We start from the raw sequence: 18,457 nt of genomic DNA on the forward strand, positions 1-18,457 counted from the left end.
GTGTCACTTTCCAAAATGGAGCTGCAGAGGTGTTATTGACCGTAGGACGGTGCTACGTAGGACGTAGGACCGTAGGAGCATTACGGAGGCATCAAACAGAAAGCTAAGGAAAGCAGTCCTCACATTCCTAGTTTCCAGTTTTTCTTACATCCTTTCCATTTTTCCAGGACTGTGGTGGTCTCCTGTCTGAAGGAGACAACCAAGGCTGCTACCCTCTGGATGGACACATCCTCTGTAAGACCTGCAACTCTGCCCGCATCAGGGTGCTCACCGCCAAGGCCAGCACCGACCTCTAAATACAGTTGCCTGCTGAGCTGCTTAGTTGGGGGCACTGAGAAGAAGGAAGCACAAGACAAAGATATGGGAAATACAGGAAAGGCAGTCAAGCCGTGAGATGGTCTCTGTTGTTCCTCTAATATTAATCCTTCTTTAGAAGCACATAGATGATGAGATTTTTTTTTTTTTACATTCTCACCAGATACACATTTCACATTTAATCATGTAGGACCTTGATGGGCCTTTGTTCCCAAGGACTTCCACATTTTTGCACGGATTATACTCCATCCCATTCACTTCTGCATTCCTGTAACTTTTAATCCCTATGTTTGTTTCACTTTTCATCTGGTTGAATGGCTTTTTTTAGTGTGGTATTTGCTGTCACGCAGTTTTTCTTGGGTGAGTCGGGCCAACTCACAGGTGCTTTTAGGCTTGAAGGGTCCGTCCTGTCAGTTCCACGTGGCCTGTGAACAGGAAGGATAGCCACTCTTTTTCTGTGTATTAAAAAGTACATCTTTCGGTTACTCTAAACCAGTCATGCCCCTTGGGGGGAAAAATAGTGTGCCATGTATATGTTAGGCTACAAAGAATTTAAGCTGTAAATTACATAGGTTAAAATAAGCCCAAATTTAATTTGCAACCAAATTTGATTGGAAATTCAAAATCTGTCGTGACCAGTGGTTAGGGCTCATTTGAAAACAGTTATTGATGAGAGAGATCCAAAGTTCACTTTTTTTTCCCTAAAGGAATGCAGGGGAAAAAAAGCATTTTGGGGGTATTTTGAAAAGCTTATTATTATCGCACCATTCTGTCTTAAGATTTCCCTTTTCCGTGCTACCTAGACCTCATAATTCAGACAAACTTTGTTTTCTCTGGAACATTACATTTACAATACTGTCCCGCTTTTCATCTCAGAAATATTGCCATGTTGTTTTTTGATCCAAACACAACTACCAAAGTTGAGCTTTCTGTGGGGGAAGACAGTCGTAAAGAACTGTCCTATTCTTCCTCCCCCCTCCTCCCCCACCCCGCCCCAGGCCCCGGGTCCTTTTTGCCTGACAACTGCAAATCAGAGCACACAAAATAAAATTGTGGAGTTTTGTTTAGTTTACTTTAAAAAGACAGGAAAGCTTGAAAAAATGGTGAAACCACAGTTTCATCACTCCCATAATCCCGCCGCAACTCAAATTGCATATCACGGGAGATGTGTTCATATCATGAATGTGACATTTATACCACACTTTTCAAAGACAATCTCTGAAAAAAAAAAAACAACACTGCCTTTCTGAGCTAAAAATATGCAGAGTCTCTGCCTAGAATCTTTATTCAAACTCTTACTGGGCACTGAAATGCTTGCTTGCCAACTACAGAACCCTTCTTTTGGGTTCTAACTTGTTTCTTTTAAAGAGAGACGCCCATCTTTGTAACGGCAGGTTGCCATTTTGTAGACTAATCAAGTATTTTGGATTGAGATTTCTTAAACGTTTCTTCAAATCTTCCACAAGTATATACTTTTAAATTATGAAGTATTTTAAGTATACACAAAATATAAATAATAATATAATGAATCCCTATATACATAACACCCAGTTTAAGAAATCAACTATAACAAATATAGTTAACATTCCCTTATGCACCCTTTCCTGAGTCCACAAATACCTTTTTCATGATTAAGTGATAAAGTTGATTTTCTTGTCTGACTTTTATTTGAATTTTTAATTTTAACACTCAAAACAGAAATGAAAAAGTATTTGTGCCTATTTTGAATTATACCCATGCCTCAGGAATTCCAGTTACATCGATTTTACTTTAGTAGGAATGATTGTTTAGTTTTCTTTCTTTCTTTTTCTTTTTCAATAAGAAATTCTTAAGCCTATGGTCATTAGCTCACCTAAGTTAATGTGTGGCTTTTTTGCCTTGGTCATCCAAAGAGACCACCAAAGTTGGGACTTCGCAAAGTTTTCTCGGAAAACTTTGCCTTTCCTTACTTTGCTACTCTTATCATTGGCCTTATATTTTTCTTAATGGGAAACACAATGGGCAGCGTGTGAATTTGAAGATACTGTAGTGACTATATCTCTGAATTTCCATCCTCCACGTTCAAGATCAGACTTGCTGATGACCTCAAAAAGCACTAACTATTAGCCAATTGGAGAGATAATGTAATTTGCTTGAATTGCCTCAGCAATTTGTTTTCTATGAAATACTTGGCGGAAATTGTGCTTAGGCCAAAAGCCCAATTTATTGAGGGATGAATTTTATCTCTTGAAGCATCGTCATATTATTATGAATTTTGCCAAAAGAGGAAAATGTATGAAATATTTATACACTAAAAATGCAATACATTCTACTTGTTTGTTACCTTTAAGTCCTTGTGTAACTAAATGTTTACAAGCCAAAACATTTTAAAGAGAGAGAGAGTTATAAGAAAATGCTGTCACAGACCCATCACTGTGGCATTGCCAGAATACTGGTGGCTTTCAGTCTTTATAGTACATTTTTATCACATAACCTCAGAGTATCTTTACCAAAGAGTTTTAAAGTAAATCTCTTTTTAATATAGACTTATTATACTTTTGTAATAATGAATGTGCACACACATATGCAGAAATATTTAGATTCAGATTTCTTTTCTTTCACAAGATATAGTAAGGAAAGGATCCTATGTTATTTTGTTCCAGGATTTCTTAAGTATATGATTTATATTGCTTTCTTATCTTTTCTATTAATCCTTTGGTTTAAACTAATGCCAAATCACTCTTTAGTGTTTTAGTTATGTTAAGTTTTGCCTATAACAGAGACAGAAAGATCACTATTACCTGAACAATTATAATTATTTTGTCTTTTGGTGTAGAGTCTTGATTGTTATTTAAATTCATAAATAATAGAAAAATCAAAGTATATAAGAGAAAGTTTGTTAAACTATACGGCTTTAAAAAATTGTCAAGAACACAAATATTTGGTAATTCTGTGTGATAAGAGATGTGGAAAAGGAAAAAAGAAACCCACTATGTCATGGGCTCTGCATACCATTCCAAAATCAAATTCCTTTACTGTCTGGATCCCTAGCTCACACTGAGTCAACATGAAGTCTCGTTTGCAATCAAAATTGCATTTGAAACTCACAACTAAGTCATGTGTCCCAGCATAAGGCATCAAGGCTTTGAGATGCTGGACATCTCTGCAGCTCAAAGACGTGGGTTTTTTTTTCCCTGTCATTGCTAAACTGTTTATGTAGGGGCAACTTCTCTGATCAAGATTGCTTCATTGGCTGTCTGCTGACCCATGCAGCCGAGTTATCAACACTATCATTGTTTCCTCACCACGCAAGATTCTGAAAAATTGTTTATGGTGATGTTTAAAGTCTATAAAATTCTAACTACATTTAAACAAGTGTTTTTATTTGGGTTCAGAGGAAGACAGAGAGCACTTTGACAAGAGGGCTGTAGTAGAGGATTTATTGAATATAGACCGGTCTCTGAAAACACAACTTCCAACAGTTTTCCTAGTTAGTAAAAATCCTATTAATGTGAACCAGCCGGGGATAACAGTGTTATTTCTATTTGATATGGTTTGGGCTTCTCTTGTCAAATCTGTGTCGGCTGCCCCCTGATCCCTCCATCATCACGTTTTGAAGGGTGTCGGGGAAATTATGGCAGCTGCTAGGGAGATCAGGGAAACACTGATGTGACCTCCCAGCCTCTCACCACTCCTCTTGGCTTGGAAAGGCTTCTTTTTCTCATAGACATTTCTAGAAATATTGCCATGCTACCTTAGTATTTCACATTTGTAGTTTAAACAAGTGATTGTCCATCTGTTGCCTGGAGCTACAGTACATGTGTGTTATGAATGAAATATGACAGCATGTTCCATACCCTGCTTTAGCCATCTGTAGGAAGCCAGTAGGCTGAAAAAGATATACCTCCACAAAATGTGCCTGAAGTCCCTTTCTTGAGATCGCTCTCGCAGGGCACTTTCGTGGGAGACAGTCCGAGAACAACATGTATATGTGCCTTATTTTTAGAGTGTCTACGCCACTACAGATATTCACTGGAGCGTCCGTAATGTTAGTAATCATCTCCCAGATTTCCAAGTACACTCATCGGACAGGAAAACAAAATCCAGAGAAGTGTAAACTCTTTATCTTAATGAGTTCTAATAATGTTTCTTTTCTCCTTGTCTCTTGGAAGGACCTTGTGGATTCCTGAATTAAGAAAACACTTTTATGCCAGGAGGTGATGTTGGATGTTGTTAGTGATTGGTTTTGGTCTTTCTCTGGTTGTAGTCCGATAAGGAAGACAGATTTCCATTTGCGTCTTTACCACCCACTCAGCATATCCATGTTTAGGAATTGTCATAGCTTTTTGGTTTGTCTGTTGTCTTAATTTAATAGTGGACAGAACAGGTTGAGGTCTGAGTTATTATTATGGTACAACCGTGGACATATCAGGTTGTTATTTACATGACAGATACGTAGAATGAGATTCTTCTTAAGAGGCTGTTGTCTGGGTAGCATACTACGTACTATTTCAAACCTTTAAAAAATTATCTGATTAAAGCTCCATGGTTTGGTGAGAATTCTTCTCTCCCTCCTCGCCTTTTTCTCTCCCACCTCCTTTTTTATCTCCTGACTTCCTTTCTTACATTCTGTCCTGCTTTTCATCCTACCTGTTAATATTATTGTGCTTGGACTTTTCATAGGTAAATTATATCAGTGCATCCTGATCTTTACAGATGTACAACCATAGGAAGGGAAGGAAGCTACTGTCAAATATGCATGGCATCCATAAATCCTTCCTTTAAAAGGGCATATTTTCCAGATTGTGTTTATTCATAAAGCAAGATGAGATAATAGAGTCTTTCAGGTTGATTTTAATGACTTTTCATCAGGGACTCAGATCATAGAGTTCTTGGCAAATTCTTTATGACTGCCCTACTTTTCTCAGCTATATGCAAAGTGATCTTTCTAAGACTAGGTTAGGAATTTTTTTTAAAAATGCAAAGCATTTTGGCCAAAACAAACATATTTTTAAGTGGTGTGGCATGTTATTTTATTCTTAATGAAACTTGGTAATTTTCCTCATGGCAAAGAAAAGCCTTTATCTTTCCAGAATTTTTATACATATCAACATTTTGCCTATGAGCAATATTAAATATTAAATTAAATATTAAATATTAAACCCTAATAGTTGAATCGCAGTATTTTACAGGGATAGGTCAGCGCCAGAGTTGTTCTCAGAGTAGTTCACAGGCCTGTGGTATGTTTATAAAAAACAGAAAAAGCAACCTGAGAAGAACAAGTCTGGGTCTGTCAGTAAAACATTTTGTTAAAATTCAGCTTTGAGATTCTTTTGAACTCTGGCTAATATTGATAAACGTGTGCCCTCTGTGTCCGTTTTTTTAAAATCTGTTTGGAAAAAGCTTATATTTCTAGGGATATATTTTCACCTTTGGTTTCTGCTCTCACTTCCACTTTCTGCAAGTTTTCACAGGAATGACATTGATTTTTCCCTTTTCAGAGGGTCACATGTAGGGGAAGTAAAACATACTTAATACATGTTTAATTCAATACATAACGTGAATCTGCCAAGTCTCAGTGGGTATGTTGTTTCGATACAGAAGCAGAGTTTTGTGAAGGTTTTTTTTTTTTTTTTTTGGAGGTTTGTTTTTTGTTTGTTTGTTTGTTTGTTTTAACCTGTCTCCAAGAAGAGTGGAATTCGGGAGACGAAGGAGGGTTTTAAGAAAAGGGACCGTCTACAACTGAAATGATGGCAGGAGAGTTCTTGTAAAGTGTGACTCTGAGAACTTGCAGAGGGGTTTCAGACATCAACAACTGTAGTTGTTTAAACAAGTAAAATATTTTTATAGTTTATGAGGAATTTAAAAATCACTACGGATCACCATATATTTTTCCCTTGTTGGAAGAAAAGGGAACGAGAGCAGCCACTGGCCCCATGGCATGATCGCAGCTACTGCAGAAATTTGTAACACGCGTCCTTTCGCCCCCTCCAAGACAGGGCACAGCTCGTTCTCTGCCTAAACGATGGTGATTTATATTCTGACACACTCTTGGGCACACACCGCACTGTACCCTAAGCATCTCTGAAGGTTAGAAGTTCCTGCTTTCACACATGCAGTGTTTTTCCTTTTCCAATACTTACCTCATGATGACAGGAAGTAGGAGTTCAGGTCTGTCGTTCTCTTGTTGAAATCCAGTCATCCACTCTCTGTAATGTGGTACCTAAGCAGCCAAACTATAACTGACTTGTACTCATTTTTCTCTTTTTTAGTTGCAAACGCAGAAAACTAACTTTATCTTATTAACTTTAAAAAAATAAAAGGAAATATAAAATGGCTTATTTTCCTGTAAAGAACACTTCTCCCTCGCCCTGTTTTACTTTCCTGCCCCTTGTGCAAGAAGTTGTAGACACTATTTTGGTTATCCAACATGCATGTGGTTTCTTTTGTGAAAAGTCGTATGGAAGATGCACTTTTATGAAATTCATAAACATTACCCCCCCTTAAAATCACAAAAAAATTACTAAAAGCTTTGCTGTTTATTTCTGATTATTACTGGTTAGAACCACACTAATACATGTCTCTCTCTCCAGCCTTTGTTACAAACAAAAATTTATATTCTACACGCAGAAGATTATATATACTAGAGAGAAGAGAAAACATATAGCTAATTCCTTTGTATAATTTAAGATACTTGCATTAGTCTTTCCTTACAATATGCCTTTTTAAATTTTCCAAGCAACTCATCCACTTAGGGGCAAAAGAAAACCTTATTCATCTAACTGTGATAGGCATTTAACTCACTGACCCAAACAGCAGCCTTATTGAACAGCCCGCATAATAGATGCAGTCAGCTTGGCACTGAATGTAGCTTCTAGTTCACTCTCAAGCCCCAGAAGTAGAATGGTTCACCAAGAATGAGACGGGTCTCGCTATGTCATCTTGTATTATATAGTGTAGAGGGTTCTAGCTGACCCCAAACATCCGTTGGTGGCATTCCAAACAAACACAGAATTGTGGGCTCTTTGAGGACCTGAATCTCCTCTGTTATTTTGCTAGCAAGTCACCATCCTATATCTTAGACCTGGCCAGTATGTAATACTGTTCACAGCAGTCCATTCTACTATTAGGGCAACTCTTTTCTACAAAAGTTCTTCCTCGTGCTGCATATAAGTTTGTCTCCAGGGCTTCACAAAACAAGGCTAATGTCTAAATCTTTACTTAGAGATTAGTTATCATGAACTCTTTCAACTCTTTGCCATTTATTGACATGGTGTCAAATCCGATCACCCTTCTGCTTCTCCTTTGAACACTTGGACAAATAGCTTTTAATTTTATTTCATGCTGCTCAATGAAACTTAGTAATCACTTTGGGTCGGCCTAGGTAGAAACACTTTCTTTGGGGATTGAAAGTAAATGGAAGTGAAGTCACCCAAAGGAAACTGGTAGTCAACGTGGAAATTTCCACCAAGGACCAAGACTCAGGAGAGTTGAAGATAGATGACCCTAGATATTCCATGTGTATAAAACAGACCTTTGACATTGTTTCCTATACTATTTTTGATGTAGCCAAAATCCAAGTCATTCTGAAAACAAGAAGCAAGCTAACCCCTACGCCATCTACGAGATTCTCACTTCTTGGTTAATGTTCATAAAGTCTCTGTAGCCCTCGCCCTTTGTCTCTGTCGTCCCAGGAATAACACCTTTTTTTTTGGTCCACGTTCCCATACTGAATATGTAAAAAGAGTTCTGATTACTTTATAGGAGTTTGACCTAAATATTTACTTGCTAATTGGTTTCGAGATTCACTTCCGTTTTCCCGTGCTCAAATATGTGTACCAAGAGATGTTGCACTTTAGACCAAGTGAGCAGCTTCCCTGCAGATCAGTTAGGAACTACCCTTAGGGGTCTGTATTTCTCTTTACTTTTGTCTTTCTAACCTCCTCATCCTTACTCATCTTAATTTAAAAATTAGTGTAGGAGAATCAGCCCCTAAGTAGCTTTGATTCAGTCCAGCTGCAGTAAGATCAAACAGGCTCAACAGGGACTCAGGAAGATGGCATCGAGAGGGGTGCTGCTTCCCAGTGGCATCACTGAGGCTTCATGGAGGAGTGAAATTTGGTAAGAAATACTGAACTGATTCATTGACTTGATGTAGTTGAAGAAGATTTAAGGTACTAGAAACACTAGAGGAGCAAAACTGTCTTCAGGAAAGACCCTATACTTTAAGTATTAAAGATTCTGGAATTTCCTTAACAGGAGAAAAAATTTCCAGATATTCAGGGTCAATGGGAAGGTAAAAGGCATGGAGGAAGGCTAATTCAATTGCTGTTTTCTATCTTGTATCTTTATAATTGGAAGATAGAATGAGCCGCCCCAATACAATCCGGCACATACAAGAAGCTTTATAGCGTAGATATTCTACTCTTGGAGCAAACACACGTGTCTTTTGAACACCTGCAAGAGAAGAAGCAAGACAGCCTTGTTTTCCTATTACATTAGGTCAACAATTGGAAAAGACCCTGCTATCATCAATTTCACTTGGTGTTAAAATTCCCTTTTACTGAGTCACTGCTAAGTGGTAATCCAGACTCTGCGTACACGTCACCTGTATCAACACGTTCATAACTTCTTGGGTCTTCCATTTCCTCCATCAGACTTTGTTCAAACTCCCCTTGACTCTGAAGCAGAACCAAGTTTGGAGATTATGCTTGCCTGAGTGCCACATAAAACTCATCTTTAACACATAATAAAATGTTGTTCCTCCCTTCATTTTCCTTCCAAATGTATTTGTTTTCATTTTGGCAACACATTACATTAAAAAAAAAAAAAAAAACTTTGATTTTTAGCTAAAGATTAAAAAACCTTTAAAGAGCCTTAAAAAGAGTCTGAAGCCTTCTCTGAGGGTCAGGTTTTAGAGTTTGTATAATTTTTTTTTTGTTGTTGTCTTTATTTTCTTACTCAAAAGACAAATGGTTCTGACAGTTGGTACATACATAGCTTATGCCCTCCCCCCAGTGCCCAGCCCATGAACAGCGCCCTCCAGTTACCTGGCCTGATGATAATGGACCTGAAGGGGTTGAAAAAATCTCCACTTCTAAAAAGGAAGAAGTCAAATGCAAAAGATAGTGGTTCTGTTGAAACTCTACTTTTGTCTAATTGTTCTTTGTCAGAGGAAATGGTTCTTGGGGGACAGGCTGATAGGATGTTCCGGTTTTAGGTAGAAATGTATACATTCTTTCAGCGGTGCCCTGGGTTACCATGGACTGTCACCCTGTTCCTCTCCAGGTTAGAATTAGAGGGCCCTATTGGCAGAACCTGTCACCAGTCTCCTGGGCAGGACCTGGGGGTGGCTTTCTGAGCTCTAAAATAATAATTCCTAAGAGAGCTTACAAACCGCTTTCACACATGAAACAGCCCTGGGAGGAAGGTTATTAATAGCCCTATCCTAGAAGAGAGAGCTGAGGCTCAGAATTGTTAAGTGACTTGCCAGAAGCAATGCAGCTGGTAAGTGGCAGATCTGGGGACGCAGCCAGGTCGTGCAAGTCCAGTGTGCTCTCCAGCCGCCGCTCTAGGGGCACAGAATACCTCCGAGCACAATGTGTGCTTTGCCCAGACTAATGTGCCGCCTGTGCAAAGGCATCCAGAGCTGTTCTCCTAACCCATCCTAGACCTCAGGAGGCAAAGCCACGTGTGTGCTGCAGGGCCTCCGATCGCTGAGCGCCTGCATGCGTCTTCTGTGTCATCCGGTGGGGAACGACCAGGTATTCTGTCTGACCGGCACTGTGATGATGGCGGTCGGGGAAGGCCACCACCGAGAACAGCTGTGGCGCTGAAGCACACGGCAGCAAATCTCCCCAGAGACTGTTGGTTTACTTTCCACAAAGGGGAAAGCTCTGCAGCCGTGAGGTGCAGCCTATCAACCAAGTTCATGTCATTTCAAATGCAGTGGAGGGCAGAGGCGACTGGGTCCCTAAGACAGGTCTCTCTCCCATGGGCTACGATTTACGACCCCCAGAGACAGAGACTTCTGGAGGAAAACAATGTGGAGGGTTCTTCCTTCCGGTTCACAGTTACTGAGGCCCAAGGCATCTGTCACTGCACCAGGCGCTTCCCACCCACCCACCCCATGACCTTGAACTGTCTGGGAACAGAGGCTGCAGGACTGAATGCAGCTCTGCCTTCGGTGTTCGCCATTGGAGAGACAGGGCTGCCCAGGCCGGTATGGTTTTGGGATTCGTGTTTGCCTATTCTGGGGGTTTGGTACTGCATTGTTCCCCGGATGCTCACTCAGAAGCCTCCGTGATACTCTAGAAGCTGCCCTACGTGGCAGGCCAACAACTCCCCATTCCTTCTCTTGAGCTGCGTTCCCTGGGAAGGCGCGCCTTTTGATTCGTGCTCTTGGGCTTCCCTTTTCTCCCATTTCTCATTATAGTTGTTTGGCTTCCAGTTAAAATCTGTGAACCGATGGCAAGGTATTCTCTCTTCGTCTGAGTTAAATCTCCTGTAGGAAACCTGTAAAATGATCTCATCTAATAAGCTTTCTAGGCTTTTCCCTCTCTAGAGTCTACCGTCCCATCAGGCTGCTCTCAGCCTCCCTCTACTTAGTCCCTGGGATTAATGAAGGCCACATAAAGTCGCAGACAGCCTCTCACCCCTTTCCACACTTCACACCTGGAACACACAGGACGGGCCAGCGGGGCCAGCGGGGTAGTACCCTTGGCGGAAATGGCAACATTCCAAGCCTGGAGAGGTGCCTCGTTTTCCTGTGAGGCTTGAGATATACTCTGGCTGAAGCTGTGGAGAGCAGTTCTTGTAGGAGAGACAGAGTACCCCTACCTGGGAGTGGGTGACTAGAATAAGAATTTTGAGAACTCTCCAGAATTATCTAGGTGACTCCACCCAGGTAGAAACAACCCCAGGTGGAGCCTGTGACATCTCCTTAGCAGGAAAAAAAAAAGGACCGTGAGGTAGTGAAGATGGAGAAGCAGCCCTTTAAAAAAAGAAAGGGAGTCACAAACACTGATCTCCCTTCACATAATGTAAAGAAAATTATGAATAAAACCTCTCCTTCCTCCATTCTACATGATGCCGTCCTCCATATGTAGGGAAAACACAATTGCGTTGTCTTTAAAACACACACCCGTGCACGTGCGTGCACACAGTCTCACGCATATGCACATACAGACGTCTTCCAAGAAAGCCGAGCCTTCAAAAAAGAAATCTTATTTTAAAACACTTGGGTTTTTCAGGCCAGGAAATTAATAATTCCTAGACCTGACCCATTTTTGTGGCTGCCAAGAAGGAAAAGAGAAAGCTCTTTAAATTTTGTATGGATCCATTTATCTCTTAAAATACGCCAAAGCGATTTGAGGTGGGGGTGGAAACCAAAGTGTTTATCTCTCCTGCCTGATTCTCTCTTTACATTTCTATGTGTGGGGAAAAGAGTAAAGCCTCTTCCCGGGCCATTCTGACTGAAGCATCCTGTTCCCGCGTTGGAAGGTGCCTGCCAGCTCTGTGCCAAGAGGAGAGAATCACACTTCCTCTCCTGACTCCATTTACTCCATCATGAGGGAGTAGATATTAAGTCTGGATGTCTTTCCTCACCAAATTATTTAACGCCATTTCTGAACTGCTTTAGAAAATGTAAAAAGGGGAGAAGCTGGTTTTTCTTGGATGCATGTCTCCTTTCCTTTCTTTCTTAAGAGACTTAATTATAAAAGGGGGAAAAAGTCCAATACCTTCTCGTCTCGTTTTCTCTGTGAGTGACAGCTGATGATCACTTAGGAACCATAAGCCAGAAGTAGGAGAAGAACATAGCCAGGTTGTGATGTGTCTGCCAATGGGGTTCATTCCTTCAGACTCAGACTTCAGAGGAAACGGGATTTTGATCAGTTAAATGCCAACAATAGAAATGGCCTGATTTTCATTTCAAATCAGAAAAGGCAAGTCGATATTTAGGCAACGTTTGCATTTTACTAACCCTTCTGCTTTGTTTTTCGATGAATGCCAAGCACATCAATGCATCAGGGAGAGATTGCTAGAACGAGCCAGAGTGCCCTAGACCTCTCTCCCTAGGTAGCACGCTGAAACTGGCAGACACCGTGCGGGTCTCCTCATCCCCACTGAAATGTCAGAATTGAGACATATCCTTGATGAGAGAGATTTAGGACCCTGGAAACTGAATCTTATCACCAGTGTGTATAGTGAAGTAGTTGCAGAATCACATTTAAAAGACTTACTTCCTCTTACTCCCCGTTTACTCTCTTGGGAAAGCTGATAAGTAAATGATCCAAGAATTCTTTCCTTAGTAAACAAAGTCAGAATCTATTTCCCCCCTCAAAATCTGAATTCTGTCCTTGTTCTTTTTCAGGAAACCCATCAAAGAGCAAACGGAATTAAAGATGACACTTGATTGTCTGATCCGTTAGTGTGAATAAAATTATCCTGTGATTGAATGTGCCTTAAGTGAAAATTTAAACTTAGATGCTGCATTTTCACAGCTGGATGTAACATTAACTTCTTCCGGGCTATCTGTGCAGTGAACTATTTTGTTTTTGTTTTGTTTTGTCTTTTAAACTCCACGTTTATCATTCGTTTAACAGATTTGGGGCTCTTTCTCTACTGGGAATATGTGCAATTATAAGACGCACCAAAAAAAAAAAAAAGAAGGGAAAGAACTTTCTGAGTAGCAAATCTGTGCCACGAAGGAGACGTGACATGGAGATGCGGAGCCCGAGGATAGTAATTTTTCTGTGCTGCACACACGAGCTTTTATTTCGTGGCTTTGTCACAGGCTTTTCTCCTTCTGTGCCGTCACCTTTGAGAAAAACGATTGCACCTTCTCCAAGTCTGCCTTTTTAACAGCTACAGTTGAGTTGGCAAGACTTCCCCAGCTCTGAATATAGCCATTTGCCGACTCCGGCCTCTTTGCGAGACTGACTCAAATCTGTGATCTTCTGTTCAGCATACACATCAGCAAAGTGAGAAGATGAGCACTAAATATAGGCTCTATTAACTTTACTTTTAGATTTACTGCCTTCAAAAAGTGCCTATTCTGAGAAACATAAACGTTATTCCTACATATGTATGTACACACGGTACCCGGAGTCATACTGTGCAGCCTTCAAAAACATACCATCTAAAGGAGTAGGTGCTAAGATGAGGAACGCTTGCCAAATGGAAGAAAGTCACTCATTTCCAATATCCCCTCTCGAGTGGCACCGTGAAACAGGCTGCAAACACATTCCCTGAGCATTCCTTGCTGATACAGCCACTTGGTATTTATATCTGACTGGATGGCGGCACACCGCTAAGGCTTCCTATAGTCTGCTCCCAGGGACTCGATGCCGGACGGAACTGGAATGTGCAGTCAGAAGGAAACAGTGTTAAGGAGAATTAATAGAGCCAGGATCTGTATTAGGATATGGGTCGTATGTGTGTTTTATAAACTAAGCATTGGTGGGTTTCGCATGTCAGCCCATTTTTTTTTTCCCTCCTTTTATCTCTCAGGCTAACATCAGAGAAAATGAAAGAAAAGTCTTGGCTGTGAGGATTGGAGGCTCAGGGGGCCAAATGTCCTTGCCAGATCCTTAGAGCATCTTTACTTTGACTCCTAAAAATAGTAGCATATGTTATCGAGTGACTTTTGTTTCCGTAGTTCTGTCGTGGGCATCGCAGGCATAGACGCTGCTGATGGGACAGCGGCACCGCCCGGAAGGAGGGGCTCGTCTCCAGGTGTGGCGCAGGAGAGGGTCCGGGGAAATAGGACGAGGGAGACCGTGCATGATTTTAGGAAAAAGGGTTGAAGAGAGGACGTGCTTCCAAAAAAGATCTTTCTCAATGTGTCGTCTGACTCAACCAGCTGGCAAATTACGCTTGCCAAGTCGCTCTCTTTCCTTCTAAGTCATTTGGCTCCATGTTCATTTGAATACGCCTCTCCTTTGGGAAAGAGAGATGCCTCCAGTTAGCCTCTCTCCAAGGAAGCTCTTGACGTTGTCTTGGTCACAAAGTTATCTCCTGCCCCACCCACTTTTCACCAAAAGGAAGTAGAGAGGGATGAGCTATAGGAGATGGTTTCCATGGCACTGCAGTCAGCCACCATTCTGCCTTCCATATAAGGTGTATGTAGGGGGCTACATACACCAGGGATGAGGCTGGAACAGATTACTGTTGCATAATCTCAAGTGTGGACCACCCTGCGTTAGCTGTCATCGTTTTATGAGACCAGTTGGCTCCCTGGAGAAAGAGTGATACTCTTCACTAAAAATGTCTACTCTTCCTGTTGACGTTCGTTTTCTGTTTTTACCTTATCCAGTTTCAACACTAGTCATTTTCTATTTTTTAGAGCATCAGATGTCAGTGCTAGATAAGAGTTGAAAAATCTCTGTGTGGTGTCAGAAGTATTAGGATACGGGGGTTTTCTCCTTGGGAACAAGATGGTGGGGAAAGCGACGATAGGGCTCTGCTCCAGGTGTCAACCTGATGACCATGACTGTGAGAGAGAGAGAATTTTGTGTGAATGTTAAGTGGTAAAGGAGAAGGGGGAGACAGGTAGAGGCCAGGTTTTCTCTCCAAGAGCAAGAATGTCCCACTGAGTACAGGCTTAGCCCCACCACGATCAGCTGCTAATCAGAATAACATTCCCTGATTTAGGGAAAGCCACACGAACACATATAGGGAATATGCCTTTTTTCACATATGTGGTACTGACAGAGCCATGATATTCCTAAAATATAGGTTCCTCTTTCTTATTTTATTCTTAGCAAATCACATTTCTCCACTACATCGTGAACCATCACTGACTTATCCAAAATAACCTACATGATTCCTTATGAAAATAAGAATAAAACCTGTTATAAGCAAGTGATTTGGGTATTTTCTTTGTATTTATGTATTATCCAATTATATTAAAACATTTCTATTTACCTTCTTTTTTTCCTCTGTTATGTTTTTCCAATGCTCTATAAGAATAAATACAAAAATGATATTCCTTTTTTTTCTGTAAAAGATCTGCAACTCCTTTATTATATTTAGAAATCCAATAAACTTCTTATTACATATACTTGTCTTTGTGTGGCATTCTTTTTGAGTTGGATAATCCTGGTTTCCTTTCTTCTGACCCCTTTTACTGTGATTCATTTTTTATATCATTTGCTTTCCAGATGGTCTTCTGAGAAGGGAATGCCTCTCAGAGCAAACACGATGCCAACAAGAGTATGAAGGCACCCACTCTCCTCCACTAACAGCACAGAAGATCTTAAGGTTGGATGTGTTCTAAAATTACCTGACCACTCTGTGTCTTAACCTTACAAGTGAAGGATTTTATGCCTTTAAAGCTGGATCCAACCCCCCAATGGGTCTCTGGATGTGAGGGTGGGAGGTCTCCGCCACCAACACTGGCTGACTTTTTCACACTTCTTCATCCGTACTGTGTGGACTTGTCAGACACTAAGAATCTGCCCTGTACTAGGCATTTTGAAGGATATGGGTATGCTTCAGGCAGTTCCTGCTTTCAAGACTTCTATAGTCTATCAGAGCTGATAGATATGGAGCCATTTGGGGAAACGAAAGAAAGACTCAGACACTTGAGAGAGTAATTTAGCATTTTGAAAACTTTCACTGTTCGTTTTATCATTTTTTTTCGAATTTATTTTACTTATTTTCAGTGTTCCAGCATTCATTGTTTATGCACTGATCTGGAATTATTTTTACCTTCATTTTACAGATAAGAATGCAAGACATAAAGTTAATAATCCATTGTGACTGTTCACTAAGAGCTTTTTTTTTTCCTTTCTCTTTTTTTTTTTTTTTTTTTTTTAAGTAACAGGCCTACAGGGGAACCCGGTGCCCCTGACACCCAGTCCACTGGTTTGTCCACTAAGCCATAGGAGTGACTGGAACTAGAGGGTACATGAAAGTCCTCCACGAAATTCAGAAAAGAGTATCTCTGTCTTTCCCAGTCTGACCTTGGGTTTCATCTCTCCGGCATCACGTGTCGGCCTACCAATGTTGGTGGAATCTGAGAACATAGATGCAGAAAGCCGGCACTCAGAGGCCACCTTTTTTTTTTTTTTAAGATTTATTTATTTTTTATTTGAGAAAGAGAGAGTGTGCAGGGTGGTAAGGAGAGGGATTCAGGAGTGTGGGGTTGGGGGGGGAAAGGGGTGAGTCTCCTCCTCAAGCAGATTCCCCACTGAGTGCAGAGCCTGACACAGGGCTTGATTTCAAGACCCTGAGAGACCATGACCTGTGCCGAAACCGAGAGTCAGACACACTGTATCAACTGAGACACCTCGGCGCCCCAAGAGGCCACCATTTTTAAAGGTGCCATACACAAGCTGGTTTTGAATAAGCAAATAATAATAGACAAATCACTGGGACTCAGGGCATACATAATTTCTTCTCAGAAAATTCTAAACAATCATAAACATGTAATCTTGTCTTCCCTTTCCCTGTTCTTCTATTTCTCGCTTTCTGTTCTTTGACTCTCTTCTGCTCTCTGTATTCTAAGGCTAGCAACCATACATTCGTTTGTCCTAGTCACAGACTACGAGAGCATGAAGTCCTCTTAGAGCACTTTTACTCTGATCTTATGAGAGAACACCAAGTCCCAGAGACATGAAGGGATTTACCTAAGGTCACAAAATAATTTAATGTCAAGGCTGCATCTTGAGTCCAATGCTATCATACTGATGACTTCAATAATGTGGAAGAAAGTGGGACAAGTGCTCTCTCTATAATTTCCATTTCTATGAAAAAGTAAAGATATTAGAAATAAATGAAAATGCAGAGGGCTCCATGTCCATAGACCCTAATTAGAGAAATTCCAAAATAAAATAAACCAAGGAGGAATATCAGTGATGCAAAAAGGGATGATGATGAGCAAAGAAAATGGCAGACACAGAGTTTAACCTCCAAAAGTCAGGTGTGTCCTAGGAATATGAGGACAGTGGAACACTAGAATATAATTTATAATATTTTTTGCAACTTGCACAGAACAAAATAGAAAAATCTTATGAACATATCTTAATAGATGCAGAAAAAAGATATAATAAAATAAAAATACAATTAAAAAAAAAAAACCTTAGCAAACTAGGAGTAGAAATTCCTTAACTGAGTAAAGACTATCTATGCAAATTATCCCAGATAGTGAGACATTAGAAGTAATTATTCTAAATTATAAATAAGAGAAAGATAACTACTATCACCACTTCCATTCAGTTTTGTACTGAGGACTCTAGTCAGTACAGTTATACTAGAAACCTAAATGAAATTTATAAAAAATGGAATGTAAGAAACCAAACCGTCACCAATCATAGAGGATGTAACTGTAAGAAATTGGAAAACCAAAATGGGCAAATAATTGGCTCCAGAAGTTTAACAAGTTTTCTAGCTATCATGTTAATATACAAAAAATGCATTTTATTTCTATGCAACAACCACAAAAAGTTTGATAATATATTTTGAATAAACCATATAAAATATTAACAAAAAATGTAAACTACCTAAGAATATCTTTTTAAATGTAGAAGACCTTAATGGAGGAAATCCTAAAATTTTACTGAAAGACACTAAAGTAGATCTAAAGAAGTGGAAAGATAGACCGTACTCAAAGATAGAAATATATTATAAAAATATAAATTCTCAGAGTGCCTGGGTGGCTCAGTGGATTAAGCCTCTGCCTTCAGCTCAGGTCATGATCCCAGGCTCCTGGGATGGAGCCCTGCATCGGGCTCTGGAGCCTGCTTCCCCCCCTCTCTGCCTACTTGTGATCTCTGTCAAATAAATAAATAAAATCTTTATATATATATTCTCTTTATATATATTCTATATATATATTCTATATATGTATTCTATATATTCTATATATATATTCTATATATATATATAAAATCTTTATATATATATTCTCTTTATATATATATTTTCCTTAAACCAATCCATAGATTTAATGGAATTCTAATCTAAATCCCACCAAATTTTTCTATTGACTTTGATAAGCTGATTACAAAATTTCCCTGGAAACGCAAACTCTAAAATACCCAAGACTTTTTTGAAAAACAAGGATAATTTTGTTTATCAGATAAAACCTTACAAAATCTGTGGTCATTAAGGCAGTGTACTATTTGTATAAAACAACAAATATACAATTGGACCACAG

The 18,457-nt window shown here is 39.9% G+C and overlaps 1 protein-coding gene across 9 annotated transcripts in view; it reads left to right on the forward strand.

The window, feature by feature from the left end:
* Positions 1 to 15,358, forward strand: part of LOC122908796 (LIM domain containing preferred translocation partner in lipoma) — a 673,192-nt gene extending 657,834 nt beyond the window's left edge. For all 9 annotated transcript variants that reach the window (XM_044251972.1, XM_044251981.1, XM_044251976.1 and 6 more), the window contains one exon: positions 168 to 15,358. In XM_044251972.1, coding sequence (XP_044107907.1) covers positions 168 to 296 — 129 coding nt within the window. In that variant the 3' untranslated portion in view covers positions 297 to 15,358. The remainder of the gene's footprint in view (positions 1 to 167) is intronic.
* The last annotated feature ends 3,099 nt before the right edge of the window (positions 15,359 to 18,457 follow it).

The sequence above is a fragment of the Neovison vison genome, chromosome 6, assembly GCF_020171115.1.
Source record: "Neovison vison isolate M4711 chromosome 6, ASM_NN_V1, whole genome shotgun sequence".
Taxonomy (NCBI): Eukaryota; Metazoa; Chordata; class Mammalia; order Carnivora; family Mustelidae; genus Neogale; species Neogale vison.